The 26,114-nt window shown below is 39.0% G+C and overlaps 1 protein-coding gene across 6 annotated transcripts in view; it reads right to left on the bottom strand.

The window, feature by feature from the left end:
• Mam (neurogenic protein mastermind) overlaps positions 1-26,114 on the bottom strand; it is a 249,876-nt gene that overhangs the window by 81,787 nt on the left and 141,975 nt on the right. For 3 of the 6 annotated variants that reach the window (XM_072004426.1, XM_072004448.1, XM_072004469.1), the window contains one exon: positions 2,155-3,861. In XM_072004426.1, the coding sequence (XP_071860527.1) occupies positions 2,155-3,861 (1,707 nt within the window). The remainder of the gene's footprint in view (positions 1-2,154; positions 3,862-26,114) is intronic. The other 3 variants (XM_072004437.1, XM_072004459.1, XM_072004479.1) reach the window with 1 other exon arrangement.

Here is a 26,114-nt window from a genome sequence, read left to right as displayed (position 1 = left end):
GAGACAGACGTGTCCATACGCGATTGGGTCCAAGAGAAGAACATTTCACCAGCGCGTTCGAAGACGTTCGAGGGACGAACAGATAAGATCTCTTCGAAACATCCACAATGGAAGTAGCATTTTGTACGATCGAGCATTCGTTTCAGGTAGCTATATGATTTCTTCTATGAAACGTGTCTTTTCTAATACTTAACAATATCAACGTGATATTTCTAATATTTCTCTGCTTTTCATAGAGAGTTAATCGATTTTATTGTGCAATGTTATACACCGTAGTTAGATTAATCGCTAAGAAATAGATCTCATTACTCGTTCATTTTATATTTGGTTATCTCTATACGATGGAAAGCTAAGAATATTTAGGTAGCAGGTTTGAAGTCGTTTGAAATGGTTGTTATCTACGTTGCAAAGTTTTGTTCAAACTCACGAAATCATATCATTTACAACGACAGCTGTTTAGTGTTCTAAAATCTTCTTACAATTTCCAACGCTTGCGAATTACTTTGATCGTTGCTTCAAGTGTCTACAAGTAGATCGATAAAATAAATCTATTAGCGCGTAAAAAGGATCTAGGACCACCTGCAGAGGTTAGGCTATCCAGAACCGTAACAGAACTGCGAATGTTCTGGCTTAAGTGAATGAAAGCAAGATTGTCGAGCAAGATTTATACAGGCAGTACGTACTACTCTTTTTCATGTTGTAGCAATAAACCAGAATAACGAGGACTTTAGATCCCCACAAATATTTCTCAACTACATTAGACTAGCCTGCCATTTCAGTGAGGTGAAGTCATAATTTATGGTCTTTTTAGCGATTTCGTTACTCGTTTGTTGCCTGCTAATGTAGAAGAATGGAAAGTATTTAAAACATCAAACGTAAATGTTCGAAGTTGAAGACTTCGACAAATCGAGAACGGTTCCTCCATTTTCTTCGTACGACTTCTATGTACGTATTTTATGATAATAAATTTGGAATTATTATTTACTGAAACTAATTATTTCAAATATTATATTATATCGTTCGCGGTTTCTTCGTGAACTATACACGGCGTCTCGTAATTGTGATTCTAAAAAAATAAACATAGTAACTCGAAAAACTAAATGTCAGACTTCTTCACGGTTAAAAAAACATTTTAACATGTACATAGTAAAGTCGTTCTCGAACGACGCTCGAAAGGTAATCTTACCAGATGAATGAAGCGAGCTCGCTGGTCGCGTGCAGGTTGTCGCGAATGCAACCTCGCGACTACCGTTCGGAGCGTATTGACGCGTATTGCAGGCGCAGGTTAAATCGAGCAGACGGTGGTGGCGTCGCGACGCCGGCTGCGCACGGCCACGCAACCCTCTCGACTCTCCCCTCCATCACCCACACACGGATCGAGGGTAGGGGCAAATAGCAAGAGGGAAAATTTATAAAGAGCGAATTGGAGGGGGAAGACTACTTGTTGCGCGTTGAGGCGCCCTCGTGACGCCAACATACCCCCTTCGTTTTCTCGACTACTACTACTACTACTACTACTACTACTACTATTACTACCGACAGTACCGCTGGTGCAGATAGTACGTCCCTTCGCTAGCGACGCCACCGACGACGACGTCGCTACCACTACCAGCGTCGTCGCCACCACGAACGTCGAGTCGTGATGCCGCCCGACAAAAATAGACGCGTCGTCGCGACGCAACAGATATCATTCGGCCTCCACTAACTCACACGCGATATTTCCTGACTTTTCTATTTATCATTTATCATGTCTATTTAAAAATCTTTGGTTTTCTTTTTATGTTCTTTTATTCTAATGATTGTAGAAGATTGTTATTTTTCTTGTGAATTAGATAATTTTTTAAGATTTAATCAATCCTCGTCTATTCTACTTTACTTTTCAAGTACGCTAAAATTTCTTGTTATTCACAGTTTTGAAGTTTGAGATATATTTAACATTTTTGTAAACAGTCATTTAAGTTACATAACAAATTAATTTGTTATGTATAATACAGTGAATAATTATATTAATTACGTTACACTTTAAAAACTGCTAAACTTTCTCTATGAAACCAAAATAAATTTCGTAAAATCTAACATGTTTAATCTTCGACAAACAACCGAATCAAGCAAACTGAACCAAAGAGACAAAAAGGAAAAAGTATATCCACTGACCTGAATCTGATGTCCGGGGTTGTTAATGTGTAGCTGCTGTGCCTGGTTAATTTGTAGAGTGGATGTGCCAGGTCCTGAGGGAGGTCTAGGCGGTGTGGAGCTACTGAAGGGTCCTTGGGATCCGGTTTGATTGGGTCCACCGCCTTGGGAGCCTCTTGGTGGAAGCGGATATCCAGGGCTGCCGTGATTCGGCATTGATCCTGGGCTACCGTATGGCGAATACTGCTGCTTATATCCTCCGCTTGGTCCAAGCATGGTCGGTTTACCACCGGTGGCAGGCTGCGGTCTCTTCATGTCAGCGAGGCCCGTGGCGAATTGTGTTTGCGAGCTGACAAACATGTCATTCGTCTGTTGACTCTGGAATCCGGACGTACCGTTGTTCTTGTGATACGATCCAGTGCCCGAGGTCGCTTGAGATTGTCCACCGGGTGGACCAGCGCTACCAGGGCTACCCAGATAGTCGGACGTGCCACCAAATTGAGGAAATTCCGCGTAGGGTGAACGAGCGGTTGGTCCTCTGGCAGCGGCTGCGGCTGCGGCTCCGGGATTGAATCCACCAAGACCCAACTGTTGACTTTTGTGTTGATGCTGCTCAGCCATTTGCTTCAACGTCTGAGCGGCGGGACTCATCTCGGATTTGAAGTCCAGACCGGAATAAGGTAGCCTGGCTGGAGAATACTGGGCAGAGCCAAGACCACCAGGACTCGAATTAGCTGGCACGTTGGCATTTCCATTATTCGTACTTGTACCGTTGTTTACACTATTGCTGTTCACGTTCCCGTGTTGCTGGTGTATCGAGTCCTTGTCATCCTCGATCTTGATCTGTCCGTTGTTCGTCCCGATACTGTTATTGTTATTGTTATTATTTGCTGCCGCGGCAGCAGCCGCAGCTACCACCGCGTTGTTCGCCAACGCCTCCACCGGGATCTTCTCCTCGAAATCAAAGTCTTTCATGAACTCGGGATGTAAGTCGGAAATCTCCGAGATGAGATCCTTGAACGCGTCCGAGGTGATGATCTCGTCGCCCGTGTCATCGCCCATGAAGTCGGAAAAGCCAGGGAACCCGGCGCCGTTTGCTGCCGCGTCTTTCTCCAGTGCAGCTGCGCACTGTTCTAAATCGACGAACTCGTTGTCCGGTTCCTGTTTGCATTCGACCAGGTTACCGATATCCACGCAGCCGATTCCACCGGGAGTTGGTGCTCCGGTACCAGCGTTCCCGGTGCCTGGCCCTCCTCCAGCACCGTTTCCAGTCTGAGGCCTAGACGTCGCGGATGCTGGCGTATCCGGACCTGATTTCGGCGATGACGACGCGTTCAGAAGATCACTCTTCACCGACGCGTTCGTCAACGCCTTCACAGTCACGTTCGTGGAGATCTGTTGAGCCTGAGAGTTAGCCGCAGACGTAGTGAATTCCAGTTGTTGCACAATTTCAACGGAGAATTTGGTCAGTCCCTCATTTCCACCACCGCCGCCGCCACCTCCACCGCCGCCATGCGTCGGACCCGTGGAGTTCGCGCCGTTCCCAGCCGGATGCTGGCCGTGGCCATGATGGGGACCGCCACCACCACCACCACCGGGACCCTGTTGATGTTGATGCTGTGCCTGCGTGCATTGCAGCTTCACGGGGGGCTCGCCGAAGCCACCGTCTCCGCTACCACCACCGGCTGGCTCCAACTCCTCGGCCGTCCTCTTCACGAATTTTTGCTGCTGAAACGAGAAAGAGAAAACGTCGATTAGTTTGGTTACGGCGGTTTGCTGAGAGTAAAGTGCGGTAATGTTTCTCAGTACTGACAGCGGAACTCATGGTTGAGTAAATGCATTTGAACTTATTGCTATTTTAACATATTTTCATTACATTAACAGATACATTCAACAAAAGGAATATTTTATGTGGTTCCATGAAATGACAGTGTCATAATTTAAAGAAAGAGGAAAGATGAAAAGAACCTTCTGATATAACGGTCAAAGAAGGCTATAAAAGTAGACATTCCTTTCCATTCCTAGCGAAGAAATGACTTGAAGCAATCAAGACCTGCCATCACACGAAGAAAACCCGCGAAGATTTATCAGCTGTCACTTCTCCTGTCGAAGTCATCAAGTATCGACTTTGTTTCACGGCACTCTACTATCTTTAAAATGTTCGTGCCACTTGTTAATAAATTCCATCGATTTCTTTATTTTCTAACTCCATAGACAGGAATTTTAATTTTTTAATTTTAGCTTTAGATATCAACACAGGAAAACTGATTTTTCGACGAAGTGTCACTAAATTTTTCGATCTAAATCATTGTGCTGTACCACCCACGTAGATAAGATATAAGAAAATCACGCTAATCGAGAGAATGGAGCGCGAGGAAGCCCAACAACTTTTAAATCCCCGTAGTGGTTCGCGTTCCCCATTAAAAGCAGCCAACTGGTCGAACGAAGAAACAATGGAAAAAGGGAAAAGAAAAACAGGGTAGGGAGAAGCTGGCAGCGGCGTTCTGCTCGTAGGTCAAGGCAAAACGCGCGACGAGTGCTCTAAACTCGCCAGTTTTTCTTCGATCCCGACTCACTGGTAACCGGTACCGCAGGATATTTAACTCGCCGGTGCCTGGATGCCTCGTTCTGCTCACCCGTTTCTTTCGCAATTAACCCGGCAATTTCTCACTGTACCTGTCGATACTGCTAACGCTTTTTCCCATTTCGTCTCTGTACGAGATGCCGCAGTCCACGTTTCGATACAACGCGTTGACCGGTCTGTTTTATCGCCCGTGGATGTTGGTGTGAGCCAACTTGCAATTAGAGTATAGATTTTGATACACGAAACGCGATTTGATTCCTGACACGTGGGTCTATGCGTCTGAGTATGGTTGGCAATCGCTGGCTTTCATTCGAGTATCTTACTCATTAATAAATTTCTTAATCCTTCTTTGCGTCCGCTTACTCTTCTAATTAACTAAACAATAAATATATTTTTCTATGAAACTGGTCTCTATTATACTTAAATAACTAACTGAACAATAAATGTATCTCTCTGTAAAACTGGTCTGAAATTCTCGTAATTCTTCTTCCTTTTTATGCGACACGCACGTCACGATCCCTCTATATCATGGATTTTCGGTAGATTAAAGAGTGCTTCGCGTATCATGAAAAAATTCACCAATAATCGTAGACAATTTAAAAAAAAAAGCATTCATCCACAGAATAGTTTCGCGATATCACGAATCAAACAAAGGTTCGTGCTCGAACGCGTAAAGGGTTGATGTTCGTGTATAGCCATGAGAGTATCCTAATCCACGAGGCAGTTGCCGTTGCGCGCTGCTACGAAGAAAAAAAGACTGGGAAAAGTTTTTCCAGGGTGCGGCCGAACTAGTACATACACACGTGCATGTATAAGCTAGCAGACAACCGGGCCACACACGGTAGTATACATTTGTCATGATTTGAACCGGGATAACCTGCGCCTCGTTCTAAAATCGATAATACGTATTACCCTCTAATAGGGGTCGCTCGTCCTACGTACGTTTCCGCGAATATCCCCCTCTGCGTGTTCCTCTTTTAGATGGCTCTAGCTTGAACGAATCCACATCTTCAGTAGATGCAACGACATATTTCGTTAAATCCGCATTTAATTGTAATGGAAGAAAAAATAATGTTTTTCTTAGAGAAGAGTAGGATTATTTAAGATTTTATTTGTATCATACTGTATTGTTGATATTATTAATATTGTGTACAGAGTATTAACTAATGTTGAAGTAATTAGATTTTCATACTTTCAATCTCAGTGTCTCAGTAGAAAATTCTGCGACTTTTCAAATACGAGTGTTGGTTGATTATATTAGGTCGCTCGAAAAATTCGTTCGATTTACATTTCCATCCAATATACATTTATTGAATTATTATAGGTGCCATTTTGTTCCACAAGCTTTCTTCATCTTTCGTGCAACTTGAATATTCCATCCTTCCAGAACCTCTCAGGCTTCTCGGCGAAAAACTTTTCAATATGATTCTTTACGTCGACCAACTTCCTTCAAAATCGGAACGAACAAACCGAGCGATCCAATATTTCGCTTTGTCGATAATTACTAACGTATTTGTTTATAGTCTTGTTTACTTAAAAACGATTCTTGTATTAAAAGATCTCAAAAATATCAAACATCGAACATATTTTTACTTCTCACTCGCGAGAGATGGCAACAAAATAAAATACAATACGCTATAGCTTCACGTTATTCCATAAAAAAGCTTCTAATTACTGATGCATCGACAATTACTTTGGTAAGATTCATACATTGTTACCACAGATTAACCAAAGTACCCGTATACTTACGAGCGATGCTGTACATACCGTAGAGTCCAAGAACACCGAAACCAAGAAGGAGCGAAAGAAGAGCAGAAATGAAAACTGCATCCAAAAATCATCGCCGAGTTTATTAGGTAAATACCGAAAGCTAAAGGAGACCGCAACGCGAAATACAAGGAAGAAGGAATATCGATACGGGTCGGCCTGTTATCTGACGAGGGCCGTGCACTTTTCGCCCCTCGAAATTGCTCCGGTGAAGGCGGCGCACCGGCGAAAACTACTCCCAAGGATCCCGTCTCTCGCGTCTATTACAGGGCCACCATCGTGCACACAATCCAGCCCCAGCTTTCTCGTTTTCCCTGGGCGAAAAATACGGGCGTTCCGGTTCCGCTAGGCGACGGAAATGTCTGCATTACCGTGCGCTTTCTCCGCAATTTCCTCGCGGCTCACCAGAGACGTTTGGGACCACACCGTCTTGCGTCGGCCAGAGACCGCGTTACGCCGAGATTTATCGCGTTCGCTCGCGTCCCGCGATACGCTCGAACTCGCCTCCATGCGGAACCACCTTTCCGTTTGTCGAATTCTCCACCGTTTACCACGAGAATTCTCACTGCTTTCGCGAAGATGAATCGATTTCTTGATCGAAATCGTTCAATGGACGTTGGGAAATGTGGCGTTTGGCGAAAACTGTCGTGAAGATTTTTTAGAATCTGGTGGAATAGAACGGAAGCTTAGAATCGTCGTCTTTTATAATATTTGCTGTCTTATCTTTGGAGGAGTTTATATAATAGAAGCGCTTTGATTCTCGCCATTATCTGCGATTTTTCGTTCATATAATAGGAGTCTATGTTCAGATAAATGAATTCAATTGCGAAGAGTTCGTTTAATCGGACAATAGCTAGAATTTTCTAAATAAATGGAATTCGCGTAAAAAAAGTCGCAGTGTAATTAGAATCCTCCATTGGTGGATGTGTGAAATGCGTAATACATACTCGTTACAAATGATATTAATTTTTCTCTCTTCTTTAATAAATTATTGTATTCCAAGTTTCTTACAACAACCTCGTAATCCAATGAAACTAAATATATTGTACGAGAAATCTTTCTCGCCCGGTCCAATTGCTTCGTTATTCAGAATTTCAAAACTTAGGTTATTTTCAAGTTTCTATTTCAACCTTTCCACGCTCACAAATCATTTAAGATACACAAAGGAAGTCGATAAAAAACAGCGCCATAGATGGATTAGAAAAATTCAGAAGTCCGTTATCGGTCTCCTTATATTAGATGTAGCGTACGTTCAGTCTGTAAGTTTCCAAAGCTGACTGGTACGGGAAATGGACTAGGAAGTTTCAACCGTCGTTTCAAACTTCGTAGAAAGCGATTCTTTAAGCCGTGTACAAAGAATTCGTAGAATCTGTGCACAGGAGCGATCGATCTTTCCGCGTCTGCCTCTTCCACGGACTTCCACAACTGTTTCTAATTAATCGGTCGTTTTTAACGAGACGTCACTCGTTGATTCAACAAACTCGATAAATTTCATTGGAATATCTTGGATCTCCTCTAATTAATTTTTTCCTCAACTTTCAGCAACGATGCGATTCACGCATTTTCCTACGATATTATTAAAATTGGAAACGTTCTGTTACTTTTGAAACGAAAGATGTTTTTAATATTTCATTACTATCTTATTATAATTAATTTTTGGCTTGCCAAAACATTGGTCAAAATTTCAATCAATCCCTTTTATCTTCGTACTAAAATTTCTTCATGCAACAATATAGAATTTTCTATGTTATTCATAGAAACACGTGGAAGAATAAGAGCGAGATTTCCAAGTGCAAACCTCCTAAACATTGAACATTTCGAAAGAAAGTGCACTTTTATAACATTTGATACATTACATCCAACAACCATGGTAAATTACTCAACGATGTAGGCAACTATAACTCCTTCAAAGGCGTAAACAACAATTGTCTCACGTACAACACGCAAAATTGCTTGCTTTCACGCATTCATCTCGCGAGAAGAACGTCTGTCAGAAACGCTGGAAACACCTTCTACGCACCTTTCAACGCGGTCAATACGTGAAAGTAAACTCGCGGCGCTGTAGGGTGCACCGATTTTCCTCGGGCACCGCGAGAAACACAATCGAGACTGTCGACAGCGATATCCCGCGAACGACGACGCAGTTATTAACGCGGACATAAATCTTCGCAGACTTTCATTCCCGTCTGTTCGGTTTCATCAACCTGTCTCTTCCAACGCATTCGCTCCTCTGTTTCTTCCTCTGTCACGCACCTTCGTTGCTTTACCCCTAAATGCCACCTCGTACAGACGAATTTTTAAGCATTTTCAAGTATTCGTGGCAATAAAGTCGGAAATAAATCATAGAAATATAATATTTAACTTTCGATGGACATATCGTGAAACGTTACCGTAGAATCCTTGACAATTTCTTTCGTTACGAAAGTAAAATCGATCTGGGGCGAACTATCACGAAATTCAATACAATTCGTTAAAATTCACTGCAATAAATATTTTCACTATTAACATGTAGATCCATTATACAATTTACTTACAGTAATATAGTTTCTCAATATAAATTTCGTTAAAGGAATAGTTAGAAAATATCCAATTGCAAAATAGCGATTGTGCTCCTGAGAATTAATTTCCCATAGGTAAATAAATTTTACCCCTTCGAATACGCCTCGTGCGAATTTTTATTTTACCACAGAATAGTTCTAAAATTAATTATTTATATAAAAAAAATTCGATTATGTAAATTTAATATACAATATCAATTGTAAAGTTAAACATAGATGAAGCTTATAACATATGGATTTTGATCTTCGTTTCGTGATCTTTCACCACTGTATAAAGTAGTTCGTTCTTTATTACGCTCGAAGAATTCATACGAGCGATTACTTTGGTGGCTTAGAAATCGCGAATTAATAGTGAGTACTATACATGTACGTATAAACGATGTTGGTTAACCGAGAACGCTCCAGCAACTGATTTAACCCCCGAAATCGGTTAACGGCTGCATCAACGAGTTTACCGAACTTGGATCCAACGTTATGCCACTTCAGCCGGAAGTAACAGTTCACCACTCGCTCATGCCCACGCATTGAACCATAATTATCTACTTCGAGTGGCGTAAATGATATTTTTCCAGCGTATCGCCAAACTTGATAAAATAATAATTAATTTCTGACTCTTCTTGTGACTGGTCGTCTAAGCGCAGAGTATATCAAAGATTCGTGCATTAGGCTGGTTTTTAGATAAAATTGTTTTGCGAAACAGTTTTCAGAATTGATGATTAATGAACACTACCTTCTGAAACAAAAAAGCGATGGTACATGACGCTTCTATTAGGTTGTACGAGGCCGGTCTCGTGCAACGCAGAGAATTAATTAGCGCGCGGCGTTTAAATAAGTATGAGTTTGAATAATGAATATTTACTACTAAAAAAATATTAAAACGTTTACACTGAATCGATCATTTTTCTGCTAGCATAATAGATATATCTCGATTAAAATTTCATTTGTAACACAGTTTTATATGTCGGAGATGAAAGGACACCGGGGCCTTTCTTTCCGAATTTTTGGGAAGATCCCCAATACTTTAATCCAGACTTTTTATTATAGCCGAACTTAAACAATAAAACTGGGAAATAGCTGTTTATGAGTTAAGTCAACTATGATTATCCGAGATTTATGACAGTGGGCTTGGGCACGAAGTGACATAACGGGTCACTGAACGTAGCCACGGTCACGGGAGGGACGTGTACCTAACAGAGGTATAAAGTAATTAAATAACTCTCCTTAAAAAGAGAGATTCACCTGAGAAATACAGAGAGATACGGAGAGGAATATATAAGTTCCACTTGGACTGTCTCTAAATTCGACTAGCCCAGCGAACACGTACATCGAGTTCCTAATCGCAATCGTCATCCCGTTGACCGTGTATTCGTTATCGAACCTAAATTCATCGTCACCGACATCTCAATTATTCACTCGCCGATATCACTTGTTAACCTTTGCAGTACATTCGCTTCGATAAATATCATCTGGTATACAACAACGATGGACAACTCGCAGAAAGATTCATTACACGTGCCGACTTACAACGTTACCCCGACATATATGGTATTTATCCATACTTAATGCAGACAAAACTTAAACCACTATACTTCGTTTCAGCTTCCTCTCTCCAATCTAAATAAACTATATCAGTTCCTTTATAAGATATTCCCTTGCGCTTAGCTCATCTCCTATGGTTGATCATTCATAAAACGGAAGAAAGGGGGGGAACAATCGAAGAAAACTTCACGAGCAAAGAGAATCGAAACATGACTCGGCACCAATCGTGCAAACGACCCTTATATTCCTGTTGCAACGCAATCACGGGAAGTGAACTTACAAATAGTCTCATTTATCTTTGAATACTCGCGTCGACCTCGAGCCACGCGCAACTTCACGGTTTAGAACGAGCATATTTTCTCCGGCGATATTTCCCAGTGACGACATATCAATAATAGAAACAACCGTTCGACAGCGTGAAATCGGGCAATCTGTTGAATCTCGACAACGTGTTCTGGCGATACACGAAAAGATAAGAAGCGTGTCAGTGAGTAACCTTGAGGCGCACGAGTTCCCTTGCTGCGTGGGAGGATACACCGCATCTATTCAGCGTTACACGTTTCGTTAACGACGCTACTAGTTCTCCGCTAGTGAACTGTTAATGTACGACCTAAATATCAGACGAGCCATTCACTGTCTGTCGTGAATAATTCGATCATAGTCGAAATACGAAGATTGTACGTGGGACGTAACGGTTTTTGTTAGAAAACGTGTGCCGAAATATTTTATTCGAGCTTATTTTAGTTTGGCAATTTTTAGAAAGAATCTGTGTTTCTTGAATAGTTTGATCGTTGTCGAGATATGGAGATATTAACTTCTGGATGTAGAAAACGTGTGTTTAAATAGCTATCGTAATTAAAGTTACATCCTTATCCGTACGATAAATGGTACTACAGATGGCAAGTAATAGGATAACAGTAATGGAAAATTAGTATAAACTGGTAGTATTAAGACAGTATCGGAGCCTTACGTAGACTGGTATTGTCGAGTATTAGCTTGTTTTCGGTGAAGAGCGTATCTGTGACTCGAGAGAGTGCGGTGAGCCCTTGTTACCTGTCATGACTGGGCGACTTCACGAGAAATCCAGTCGTTTGTGTACGATATACTTCGTGTTGAAGGAGCAATTACTTTATAGAGAGAAAGGTCAAAGATATAATGTTTTCTTGTGCAATGAAAAATTTCTCATTTCATCATTCAAATAGAAAAATATTTAATTCGTCATAGTAATTGTAAGTTTTGAGCTTTGAATAATTCTAACGATTCTGAATGTAATTAAAAAAAAAAAACTGCCGCATTAGAATACTAAATTAAACGAAATTATGTATATTAATAGTGACTAGTGTACTTGATATCACAGACATGAATGAAGCATTCGGTCTTTGTGTATAATGACCATCGTCATCGCTCACAATGGTAATGAAACTAAAAGTGGTTAAGTACGCACTTTCCAGTCTTTATGAGGGCATACGTCCTTATGAAGATTACTCGTAATAAACATCGACAATAAAACATTCTTCTCTTAGAAAGTGCTGGTTATATCCAAAACGAAAGTTACTCATTTCTAAAGCAAAAGAAAGCTTCCATAGATGACTTTCTTTGTGTAATCTACAAAAATCTAGCTTATTGTTAAGCGATAATCGGACCAACAATTACTATATCAAGCCTTTTTATGATTATATAAAACCATTCTGTGTATTCTATGCTTTGTATTTTATTCGTTAGTCTATTCCACGATTTAGTTCTATTATTTTTAGGCTGTGGCTATTTATGCAAATTCATATTTTTATAAATAGAATTAGAAGCTAAGTAGAAATTCGTTCTAACTATTAAATATTCTAGCGATCACTGTACATTTATGTTCCCATTAAACTTGACGAGGAATACGAATATACAGATATAACGAAAATTTTATCTTCTATAATCGTCGTAATAGAAATCTTGCATCCTCTATGCGAACTGATTTCGATATGCTAAGAATTGCGTGTCGATATTAATATAATTCTCAGTTTGCAAGAAGAGTTAAGAGAAAACAACACTTTACAGCCTTCAAATCGAGACGGGTTCGATGAAAATAGCCATCCCCGTTTACAATTCAAATTTCCTCCCATGATATTAACGTAACTCTTCTGTTTATTCACTAAACTTAACATTCCAGACGTTTATACATATTCAACTAGAAATTGCAAATTCCTGGCGAGACACGTAGGGATCGTAATCTTCTTAACCGGCGATCGCTCCTCGCGCAAGGACGCATTTACGTTATCCTTTTTATCAGGATAATCCAATTTTTGCTGATAATCTATTCGATTATCCACCTCGCATATGTCATCCGTATCTTTTTACCGATTTAAGACCTAATTAATCTAAATATGATTTATAATTTCTCAAATTATATCTTCTTTATATTTTTCAAACAATGCTCGTTCTATGCGAATGATATTCAATGGTGTGAAAAATAAATGTAAAAATTACAAAATGTAATATTATCTTTCGATAATCCTTTTGCGTGATACATCGTATCGATCGAGATTCATTGAGATTCACACATTTGATAGAGGATATTTTCCAATATGAATGAATTACCAAAGCAAAAATTGCTGGATTCCAGCGAAGTTATAGGTCAAAATTTGCGAACGCAGCACATGGAAAGTGGCGAAATACTGGAATTTTGGTGGCAACGAAAGAGGTCGTCGCTTCGAAGGGTAAACAGTAAATAATAAACAAGCGTATGAAGTGCATCTCATGTGGTCGCACGTGTCGCGATGCCACACGCTATTTGCGGCCCGGGTATTTATAAGCCGTTCTAATTCGGTCGCAGATGTATAAATATCAATTTAGCGTGTGGTCGGTGTGCGCGATTACGTTACAATTAACCGTTAAAACGCTTCTAACCAAACCGATCGATTCTCCTGTTAATTCGTTCTCATCGGCGTTGGATCAAAATTGTTACTATTCTCTTTCTTTGCAAACAGACTTCTTTTTTTTCTTTCTTTGGAACAGTTGGTGATTATCGAGATGAGAGAAAAAGTTTGAAACGTAGAAGTAATTGTTTTCCTGTTTTTGATTTAAAGCAATTAATCTAAGTGAAATCATTTGGAAATTAGACTTAATTCTTCTGAAATGAAATAAGAATAAGAAAAGAATCATAGCGATGAAACGAAGGAGTTGTCCCATGAAGAGTGGAATTTTCAGGAAGCTGCAAAGAGGTACAAGGTAGTGAACAGTAGTTGGATATTGGTTGACGAAGCATGTTTAACACATATAGATTTCCAATACGTAAGAAACTAACAGAAAATTTACAAATACATTCGTTATTCACACGGTGGGTCGTGTTATTCAAATTCGACATGGCGTTGCATCATCCATCGATAAACAGTACGTAAATTCCAAACCTGAAAACATCCTGAAATAGTGGCAACTGCACAAATAACACGAATACCCAAACCGACAGAATATTTCGTGTATTTCAATCAATTTTTGTCAGCAAGGTGCAATGGAAATCAGATTTATCCACGATTTTTAATCCAATCCGTCAAAACTTCGATTCACAATACCGTCATTTAACAAAATACATTATTTACCGTGATTTTCAGAATCAGCCGCGATTTACATTACAATAAATGTTGAATAACGATCAGAATAATTCATAAAACAAACACATCGGTCTTTAGTACCACAATTCTATGAAAGTTATGGAATCCTTAATGATATTTGTATCGGTGATGAATAGACAATTAAAACGACGATTAACGACACAAATATTCAAAATCACGGTTCCACGAAAAGCAACATAATTAATCATTATTGCGCTAATTAACGATGCAAACTCGATTAATTTTCGTAACCGCGAATTCGACGAAAATCGTCGATGATTTCTATCCTCGGTGGCGATCAACGAACATCGTTCACTCCCATTAGACTATTAGGCTAATAAATGATCGTTGATTGATCAAACAAATGCTATTCTCAGAACCGCCAGTATGTGAGATGATAATTATTATTGGAGTAGTCCAGTACGATAATAATTAACAAAGAATCTTGCTGCGACTTTCTTCGTTTAGCCTAAATGAATATAGGGGATGCGATGAGGAAACAATTATTTATTTAAGTTTATATTAATCTCCGTTTTAGGTACAAATGGGAAAGACTGTTATTGGCAATAACTGTGAATATTTATAATAATAAATTATGTGTAATATTGAAAAGTTAAAAAATTCGTAATCCAAGACCTATTTCAAAACCACCAGGTTTTAATAAAACTACCTATCTACCTACTAACCTATAGTTCATTGATCCGTACATAAGTTACTTTACGCTAGATATGTTACACTTCTTGCGTTTACTTGAATCTCTACATTGAAATTTCGTTACGAAACTAGTCACATCTATTGAACGAATCTCTTCAAAGGAAAAGATACCGAAATATGAAAGTCCACGAAATCAGGAATATTCTCGGTGACGTTCAATCTGATAATTAACAAAAGACCTTGTTATGCAGGTTTCTCGGTTTAAACACGAGTGAACAAGGATGAAGAGTACAACGGAGCATCTACTATCTATGTAAGTTTATTATCAGTGCCTAGTAATATCGTGTCAAGCCACGAGTGTACGAAGGCGTGCTGTAATTGCGGTGGAAGCGATGCGGTTAATAGGGTGTGGCAGCCCCTGCTTCCGAAGTTATTACGCCCCTGTATTATTGATACAACTCCATTACGAAAGTCCTTGGAGAGTTCGCGTATAGGACACGTCGTGTCGAGGCTACTGTTTTCGAGACAATCAGCCTTTCCGCGATCTCGAAACTTTTCGATCACCTGTGAACACCTCGGGATACCATCACCACTTCGAATCCTACAGTTTGCTCTTCTTCGAGTATTTTGTTTGCTTGTTTTGGAGAAACTTGAAATCGCGTGTTCTATATTCTTCAAGTCAAATGATGTGCGATATTATATATAGTTCTTAATACATAAATTTTTTGGAAGCGAAATTGATCATCGCTTTTGGTTAATTTTTTGATCTCTTACGTCTAATTGTCTGGAAACAAATGACTTGCTTCCATATGTTTCTTTTACTGCAATTTTTCAATCAAATGCATCGCGACGAATTTTGAAGTCCGTAGAATCGTAGACTAATTTCAAGAAAAAAGATCTTAACGTTTAGCAAGTTAATAAAACTCGAAGAATAATAGAAAATCTTGTATTTATACAACAAACAAGTATATGCAATTTTCACGTAAGTCAGAATCGCGTGTGTATGTAATATAACTTTTGCAAAAGTTTTCATCGGAAATAACAAATTCCAAAACGTAACAGCACGATCACGATATTCGAAACTTTCGAGCGTCATCTCTTATCTGTCGTTGAGACTTCAACAGCTTATCCGCCATAAATCTACGCTTTCTACTTGCATCACCTCGCCAGCATCGAGCGATCTCTTACCAGTGACTTTCGAAAAATCGACGTCCCTAGTAGCATCGTCGCGATCAGAACGCCCATAGTCGAAGATTTCGTGCACTTACGACGGGAAGAATCAACGCCCCTGTCCACATTCGGATCCGAAGCGGGCAACGAACCATAGCTGGCCGTTTTCCGCGGGGATAACGCGAGAAGGAAGGGCGCAAGTCTCGTCCAATTGGCAGAAACGCGTCTTTCGTTGCGAAACTGGGCCTCCAACTTTCTGACCCAATTTTTTCCACCTCTGAATTACAGACTCGGCGATATCCAAAGAGATTTCTCTGTTTGCGAGTAACAGGATTGGGGGATGAAATTGTAAACTGAGCCAATATTACAAGTAGAATAAGGTAAGAGGTGATTGTGTTTTGTATAGCGTATTTCCGTATAAAGAGATTAATTTATATGGAAAAAGAATATATTAATAGGAGAATATAGATATTTTGTCGTGCGAAGCTTTGTATGAACTGTATCGAAAGACAGTTACACGTGTTTCAAACGTGGGAGAGTTTTAATTTTCATTAACTCGCACACTTTTAACCTAATTACTTTGGGACAAAAATACTTCCTTGTACGGGATTAAGAACATTACACATCAATTAAGACATAAAAGACACATGGTTTCATGCAAAAAAAAATAAACTAGAATTAAACCTGAGTATCTTAATTTTCGAAGAAGCTTCATACACGATGTGTTACTGAAAATCAATCATTTCAAATCTACGATCGCGCTCATCATCAGTTACACGAAATACATTGAACAAGCAGACTCGTAATCTCCACTTGCACGTAATTTACATTCAGACAACATACGAGTTGAAATTAATTTCCAAATATCGTATGCTAAACTATCCAACTCGGATAATCTCCAAATTGTATTCAACATCTAACCGAGTCTATAAAGATAAGAATGATAAGACATGAAATTCGGAGAAAAACTATAAAAACTAGAAAATTCACCGCCCATAAAAATTCTTTGCTTATGGTGACTTCACTGGTTCCTTCGAGAGTTGAATCGTTCCTTTTCAAGGTAAGGCAATGAATTTGAAAGAAGAGAGATCGAACAGAGAGGGAGCAGGGCTCGAACAGCGTTCACAAAGGCCAACGTACACGCAAATCCATATTTAGACTGGATATCGGTTCGGTTACTTTTAGACTAGTGGATGGTGCTCGGTGTAGGCGTACGCTTAATGCTTACCCATCGAAAATTCCGCTTGTTGGGTAGCGATGATCATTGTGCCAGCGAACGATCGTCTGTTTCTCGCTAGTCTGGTCAATAAAAAGTCAAGGCGTTCCTTGGACAAGCACGAAAATTTGTGAATAAAAACCAACGAGGAAACAGTGTCATCGCGTTGACGGTTTTCTTGTTTTCGCAACGATCAACGACTCGGTTTAAGAATCTAATTCGAATTCCGATCTTTCGCGACCGAAACCTGTTTCATTCCAACGTGTTTGTAAATTTCATTCAGTATAGAAAATATATCTTGTATAAAGAACATGGAATATTTTACGACAATTCTATATTGAGGTTCGATTTCTGTTGATGATATTTCCACGATCTGATGGTAAATGTACGATTTACGAGTCTGTACGAAATCAAAAACAAGCGAAGATTTTGTTATCATGCTATAGTACTTTCTACTTAAATAAACTTTTGAAAATAAGGTGGAGATCATTCGAGAAACCAATTCCTACCTATATATATATATATATAGTCATAATTAACTTGTGACAAAATTCACATGAAATTTAAAAAGAGAGCTTTACAGATTACAAGTTATCTAAGTGGACGTAGAGCTATAGGATTTTAAAAGAAAAGTCTATATAATTCGCGGCTTTTAACTTGTCCTTTCATTAATGCTATTAACTAATTAATCGTTATACCAGAGATCTTCATAGTTTCATATGCAATAAGAAATGTTTAACTCTTTTCCCTGGTGGATTTCGAGCACGGGATGGTTTTCGTGCAACTCCGTTTGATGATATCGCGCGTCAACTATTACGGCGCACGATAGATCCGCGTGTCACGATACAAAGCACAAGCCCGGCCGTAGACTTTCGTCGCTTGATATGCAGATTCCAGTAATTACAATAACAAATCGCGCGCAGGCAGGCATAATGGAATCACGTGATTGTAACGTGCGTAACCGGCACATACGCGATACGCGAACCAACCAACGCAGCGCACCGATTCGCCACCTCTCTTTCTCTTTCTCTCTTCATCGTTCTCTTTCTCTGTTCCTTTCTGACTCTACTCGTGTACCGAGGAGATTCTCGTGAATTTATATCATACAGAAGCTCGGTACCTTCTTGTGGCTTTAAACAATTTTTTAACGTAGCGAATTATAATTATTTCTAGTCATATTGTGTAAAAAATTTTGTTTTTACATTGTGATGTGTTTAATATTTTATGAAAGAGCTTGTTGTGAAATTTTATGTGACATGTAGAAGAATACACTTGTGACAAAGATACACTTTTTGGTACATTCATGGGCAATTTAAAAGTGTAGGAATGTACAGAATAACAGCTAATATATAAATAAAATATACTAAGTTAATATATAAATAGATATGTAAAATATACAACGTAAAAGCACGTAATAATACCGAATAGATGTAACAAAGCACCAATTGGATTCCATTCCTTTAACTTTATTCATAAAAGTATAAAATTGCATAAACATCCGCAATCTAATTATTGTTGACAGTAGAACTAGTAATCTATAATGTGTTCTATCCTATTGAAATCCTATTTCAATAAGATTCGCCATTAATTTCGTAAAATGTCCTGGAGAACATATTGAATATCCTTTCCGAATATCCATTCGGATATTCTCCTGTTTCCTTCGTTTCCCCGTTCTATATGGGGCGTCCGTCGAAAAGAATAGAACGCAAGAAGATAAGTTGGTCCCCTATCTATCAAGAGAATTTTGCGTTTACCTCTCTTTTTCTTTTTTTTTTTTTTTTGGTCATCGATGCACGAGTGTCACCTTCGACTGGCCGTGAACGAAAAAGAACGTTGAGAATTATGCAATTTCGTTCTCAAAGTCGCCAACAATTGCTTATTTATTGTATTATTATTGGCATTGATTCGTCCCTCGATCGTCGAAAATGCAACCATTTCAATTCGATTCGCCGAACGTTTGAATATTTAAAAGGGCATAATTAGAAGATAATAGAAAAATAACGGGTGTCTGAAGCGTTTCTGGGAAGTTCGAGGGATTGGCGAATATTCACATGCGTGTACGTTAATGCTATGGGGGTCGAAGAGGGAAGCGAAGTTGAATTCATGGAAAAAAGTTTCCCATATGTACGTTTCTTTTAGAAGGTGCTATTAAAACCCTTTGCAATTGAATGATTCTGCATTATTTAAAAAATCCTACCTATATCTGTTTCACTATATTTTGTGCTACATACCAAGTGCAACAAAATATCACTGAAGTATCGTGGAAATTCAACGTTCATCCCGCAGATCTATTCGCGATTAACGAGAAAAACCACAACTGCGATCGGTGTTGAAAAAAAAAAAAAAAAACTAACGAACGGGTGTTTATTCAGAGCGCGACGTCGACACTCGATAATACTCGCGCATTAATTTCACGTCGGCCAATCGCTATCGCGTAGTGTCCGGCGTGCAACACACTGATGCTTCTGTATAATTCACGATGATACTCGTGAAATTATTCACTATAAGCGTGGGAGATTCCATTTGCGGGACGGAGGTACACGCGACAACTTGCAACCCTTTACACGCTGCGTCGTTGATACATATTCTGTATGCGCGAGCGCGCGTATTTGCGCGTGTGCGTACGCGAAAAACTTTCCTCGCAACGTTTCTTCTCTCCAGCGATATCGCGGCCGTTGATTAACCCCACGCAACGAAATTACGCGTATCTCTCCCTTCTTTTCGGACAATATTAATTAACGATCGTACACACTACACACGTGTCGTAATATTGTAATTCCAATTCTGTCACCTAAATTACCTGTAAATTGTTATTTCTTTGTTATCTCCCTCGAACTGCCGGATCAAATTAGCTTCCGGCGTAGCTTTCATCATAAAAAATTAACAAAATATGTTTTATATAATATATTTCATATAGCTTTTGTTAATGATATTTTTTCACGTAAGTAATTGTTAAAATGGTATTTCTGCACGAAATGAGTTAGAATTATAGTTTATTTACGGCCAATTAAAGTATGAATAATAACGTATAGAAAACGTTTCCATGATATTCGATACGTTTAATGAATGACGAAATTTGATGAAACACATTCAGCGCAAAATATCAATCGACCCAGTCGCCTGGTAATTAAATATGAAAAGACCCTTATAAATCTCGATCAACGATTTTAACAGAAGATTTTAATGGAAGATTATGTTAATAATACCGATTGCGTTTTACGTCGATCTCCGTCTAAAGAGATATTTGTGAGAATACTAATCAGTTTGCACATATTTATGCACATAATGAATATTTAAAGCTACAGAAATATACAGAATGTACATAATGTAGAAAACATTTTTACAATTTATTCTAGTAGCTCTGTTCATAAATATACGAATTTGCATAAAATTGTACAATCTAGCGATCCAGACAAGAATCATTGCACGTGTCTATCAACCAAGTAACTAGAGAGTCAGACAGATGTCTAGAATTTTCACATTTCTAACGCTCTCCTCATATTCGACAACTTTATACGTACGTTGCTAATGATGCAACGCGTATGAGCATTTTGAGCTTTACGCTAGTGTAATTAATTTCCTCAACTACTTCTGAAAAGTATTAATTCGAGCAAAGAACAAAAATTCTTTGATATTTAATTCGTGGCTTTTTAATTATCATATAGATATATCTCACAGAGAGGGGGAAAGAAATTTTTACGTCACGTGAGCTAAACCTGAAAAAACTGTAGGCGAAGTATATAGGCGACTATAGCCATAACGTAAAGGTTAATAACAGAATCGCACGCTCGTGTGCGTTGCACCATTAATCATTAGAAATACTAAGTTTGCGAATCACACACATCGTCACTGCTACGAATTCTCAATGTTGCATTGCTCCATTACACCTATAGCCATTACTTCGGTTCCGACTAATTACCGTACATAAATGAATTCTTGTAGATATAATGCACGTGTATTGTTCATTGGATATAACAGGTGCAATAGCGAAATCGCACAATTGTATTGTATGAGGTATATGTGTATGCAAGAGATATGTATAAACCTGTCGAATTGCACACTATAATTGACGCAAAATCTCAACGAAGTTGAATGACTCATTTGTAATTTGTCTTACTCGCAACGGAAGCGTTCTCCAATGATGAATTAACTCATCACTCTTAGTTAATACTAGAATTACTAGAATGAGTGAGGCAAAATGATCTCTTACAATGTAATTTTTCACAGAAATCATTCAGGTCTGGGAACAGTGCATTTTTGCGGATTTGAATTATTCGTTGTAAGAGCTTTTCTTCTTGTATCATATATTTTTCCATGAATCTTTCATTTTGATTTTTTTGGTACAAGTTTTATATCTTAACTCTTTATACGTTAACTTATTTCCAGCGTTAAACCTTTTATCGAATGTGTTTAATCTGCTTGTTTTCAACAAAATAAACCCGTTTCGTTCTTTAGTTTTCAGAAACCAATCAAACTAATTGAGACGTTAAAACTCCAAATTTTCTATACCAAAAACTAAAGTTAAAACATATTCCTTGGTCACTGTACGTAAAAGAGTTAACGAACTACTCGAGGTATTTACACCACTGATATGAAACGCTTTGAAATTTCACCGTATCGGTAGTATACACGTTGTGCGATATAAAATTATAGGTATATGCAAAATCATACGCGATTTTGCTGCTGAGACGTTTAGTGGATCCATGGTAATGGAATATTATGGGCGGCTGCCTTGACCTCGAGCACGCTGAACGAGAAACAAAACGTGGAAAAAGGAAAATATACGATGCACGCGGCGCGCAATATATCGACTGGCTCTCGTATTACAATGCGTATGCAAATTTTGATATTAGGTAGCCGACGTCCCGTACGCTTCACAATGTTCGCTGCGATGAAGCGTGAATACCGGAAAGTAAAGAACGACACCCGTAAAGAACTAACAAGCTGAAGAATTCCTAGGGCGAAAACTAAAGGTGACATCGCTCGAAGATGCTCGACTTAAGGAAATAAACGTGAAATGATGTCATGCCTTAAATATTGTGTAACAAAATACTACTACTCTTGGAATGCAGCTACCTAAACAATCAGATCCAAATTGTAGGATTTACTAGAAATTTCGATTATTTTGAACCAGGAAAACCAACTCATTTATTTCTACAACTCTTAAGAAATTACAACAGAACACACGCGATAAATTTATGTATTATGCATTTCCTACGACGTAATAACAACGTTTGCAAAATTTCCATAAAAAATTATCAGAAAGACTTACAGTTTCGAAATTGATAATAAAAAAGGAACATTTATTTTCGTCAACTGCGGATCCCTATTATTCCAAATAAAATTCAATTTTTGAAACAAAAAGTTCGCGCACTCCTAACATCGTAACACGAACCTTACAAAATTTCCATAAAAATCATTCACAAAACTGACAATAACCAAAAAAAAAAAAGGAATAATCATTTGTAGATCAACTTTACACATCTATGAAACTTAATTTCCAAACTAAAACAGTTACCTTTTCCTAACACTAATCAAATTACCAGAAAAACCATTACAAGTATTTTCCACAAAATGACAAAAAAATGCAATTCGTTAGTTGTAGGTCCCCGTAACGTAACAGAAAGGAACGCGTCGAGGAGGAAAGGCAGAGCGGAGAGAAAGCTTGCGGATCGATCGCGGGCCGGTGCAGCGGCGCTCGAGCTGCGGCAGGCTGGGCCGCTTTTCGCTGTGGCGATAAATTCTGACGAGAGTTCTCTCGTTCGCAAGCTCTCTCGTCGGAGAGAAGCAAGTGCTGCGCCCGCTCTGCCTGGCTTTCCTCTGCAAAATATTTCAGTATCTTGGCACGACTCCCATCGGGGCGTCGAATTGATTATTGAACAAACAGCGTGATACCTGACTTACGTCCACGTCGTCGCCGCGACTGTTCTCCCCCTCGTGAAAAGGAAAGATCGTCCGTGCCTATATTGGCTAAGACCCCGTTGAGCGTTCAACGCAGATAGAGCTACAAGGAAGGAAGAGAACGTCCACCACGAAAATTTATAACTCTGGCCATGATAGAGTCTTCCAAGCTCCGACAAGCATGTAACTTGCGATTTACAGCTCGCCTTATTACGTGGATACGCGAGCTGGTTTTGCGGCTTCAGATGATATGACGCTTCTTGATACATATATTAGGTGTAGGATGGAGTAAAGTTCCGTGAGAATGACGAGAATTTGGAATAAAGTTACATATTCCTTTGAATCAGTCTCCTTCTCCATTGTTTTTTCTGTTGATTAACGATACAGCTATTACGTCTACCAAGTATCTAATCAAAGTTACCAGTTAAGTACCAACAATAATTTACCACAGAAATTTAAACCGTGTCATCGCACTTTTATCCAGTTACCAAAAAGTCGGAAAAGAAAAAATTCGAAAATACTCCGATGATAACGATTTAACATTAGGAACGTTGCCAACGTCGAATAAATATTCATTAGAACTTGTAGGTTACACACGCGCCGCGATTATTCCTACTTATCATTTATTCATCTATGTTATGAGAGACTGGCGTGTAGAGGACATTTAATTAAAAAAGATACCGCGTGAGCCGGTGGTGCGAATTTCTTCGCGCACGGACACACGGGAAACGGGGCTAATTTAACGCGCAACGCGGCTCAACCACGCTGTGCGCCCGCTCGAAAGGAACATTATTATTCCAGCTACCGAACTACGCTAATTCACTGGCAGCTAGGTCACCGTTCGAACTTCTCGCTACGCTGACTATCTTATCTCGTAACGGAGGGAATTTCATTCTGCGGCCCGTTATATTTAATTAGTCGTCCCCTGTCGATGAGGATCGTTGTTTTTATTCGACGGGGACAGTTTGTCGACGAGGAAACGGCCAGAAAAAGAAATTCGTCGGTGAGTTTCCCTAGAGTTTTCCACGAGGACTTAACACAGCGCTCTTTTTCTCTTCTTACGATTATTTGATCCGATTAAACGTGACGTTGTACTGTGTCTTTTTAGATTACTTAATTAATTATAGTGTAATTTATATAATTTTCATTTAAAGATTAAGTCTTATATGGGTAACTAAAATATAACGATTATTTGACAAATATATAAATAATTCGATGCTTTATATTGAACAATTGTATATAAATTTCAAATACAAAGAAAGTATACAAAGAATTATGATTCGAAGAAGATTTATAATATTCTCATTAAAAAGTGAAAGTAGAAAAATAATCTAAAAAATGCAAAAATGTTTTGCTCGCAACAGACTTCAGAATCTATTTATAATTATCGTGGTAATATTCTTTTTCAATCATTTCCAAATGCTATAAGCAATTCACCCTTAATATTACACTATTTATATTAATTCTATTCGGCGAACACAATCTATCAATGAAAAAATGATGGAAAAAAGAGAGGTTAATCGTTGACTTTTCACAGAATTTTTAAGAAATATTGAACATGGGTGTTTTGCTTTCGTTATTCATTTGATCCGGTTGAATGAGAAGTTACGCGACCTGTCCTTAATATTCCACCACATCTGACACTGTGAAATAGTATTATGGCAGGGAAAAACAACTTGCAGGAAGTTCGTCGAGGCAGAACTTCCGAGGTTGAAACGAAACTAAATACGAGGAGAGTAAGATGTCGAGGTTGCTTCGACGTGGTCTCCTCTGAGAGAACGAAAGGCCACTGCGAAAATTTATGCACCTGTATCCCTTCCGACCTATGTATCTTGGAACTTCGACAAATGGTAGTCTCGAATTTTGAGAAGGATATAGGGTAGCTCCGGATGTTTCAACGGATAAATTTCCTAGGGGTAGTTCAGTGCGATTCCTCGTAAATCTGTTTGGCAGAAATGTGTTTATTTAATTCTTTACCAAGTGTATTGGTTTGCTTTAAAATACGGCTGTTTCGAAAAATCGTACGAACAAAAATTTTTATATTACGTATTTCTCTTAAAATCTTACTTCAAATCTGCAATTACAAAGAAGATTAAGATATAAAAATTTCCAAAATCTTAAGTCATTTCGTACATTATACAACCGTGTAAACAAAAAAAAAGAAATAAATATTTCTCCGAATCATCGCTATTTTCGAATATCGAGAATTAGTACAGCACGCGTGATTGAGAATTCACGACGCGGCGAACAAATTGAAAGAACGGAAGCAACCGGAAGTCGAGGTTTTCAGAACCCCATCGTCCCAACGAGGGTTAAACGGTTAGACCAGCAGAACGATTTTCACGACGTGCCGCCAGATATCGATTTCTCTTCGACCTCTTTCACCATCCAGTCACCGCTGAACGGCGTTCACGCTCGCACGTTGCCTTTACAAGAAGCATAGCTTTGCATCACAGTCACATACGAAAAAAAAATATAAAGAGAACCGAAGCTTAGCCGTCAACAAGCATGAACATCATAAAAATAAAAAATATAAACCTGTCATATTTTACCCATATACTCTTCAAGTGTAATACACAAACTATTGTATTTAGAGAATGATGAACTGTTCCAAAAGTGCATCTGTCCCTCTACCTTTGACTCCTTTTTCCACGACTTTCGTGTAGTTTTTTGCATGTGCAAGTGGCGCACAGTGGAAAGTGGGAAAAGATTCAGGTACGCGCGGGAGGGTAGAAGTGGTGACACGGTCTCGTGAACTTCAGCCAGAAGAGCCGACTTCCGGACGGCGACTGCTCTTTAAGTCGTCGTGGAAAGTTGCTCGACTAGCGAGATCAACCGTGGAAAGAAAATACCTTCGTTCACTCTCGTGTCTTTGCGCAAAAATGAGAGAAATTTCCGCGATCACGATCCAGTTACACAAAATGAACACCGTCACACGTTATGCGTTACTGTGGAGTAACCGTTGATTATCGCGATTTTCATTATGCCTGAAATCGATT

The sequence above is a fragment of the Bombus fervidus genome, chromosome 1 (genome assembly GCF_041682495.2).
Source record: "Bombus fervidus isolate BK054 chromosome 1, iyBomFerv1, whole genome shotgun sequence".
Classification (NCBI taxonomy): domain Eukaryota; kingdom Metazoa; phylum Arthropoda; class Insecta; order Hymenoptera; family Apidae; genus Bombus; species Bombus fervidus.
The sequence above is the reverse complement of the archived record's forward strand: the minus strand, read 5'-3'. Positions and strand labels throughout refer to the sequence as shown.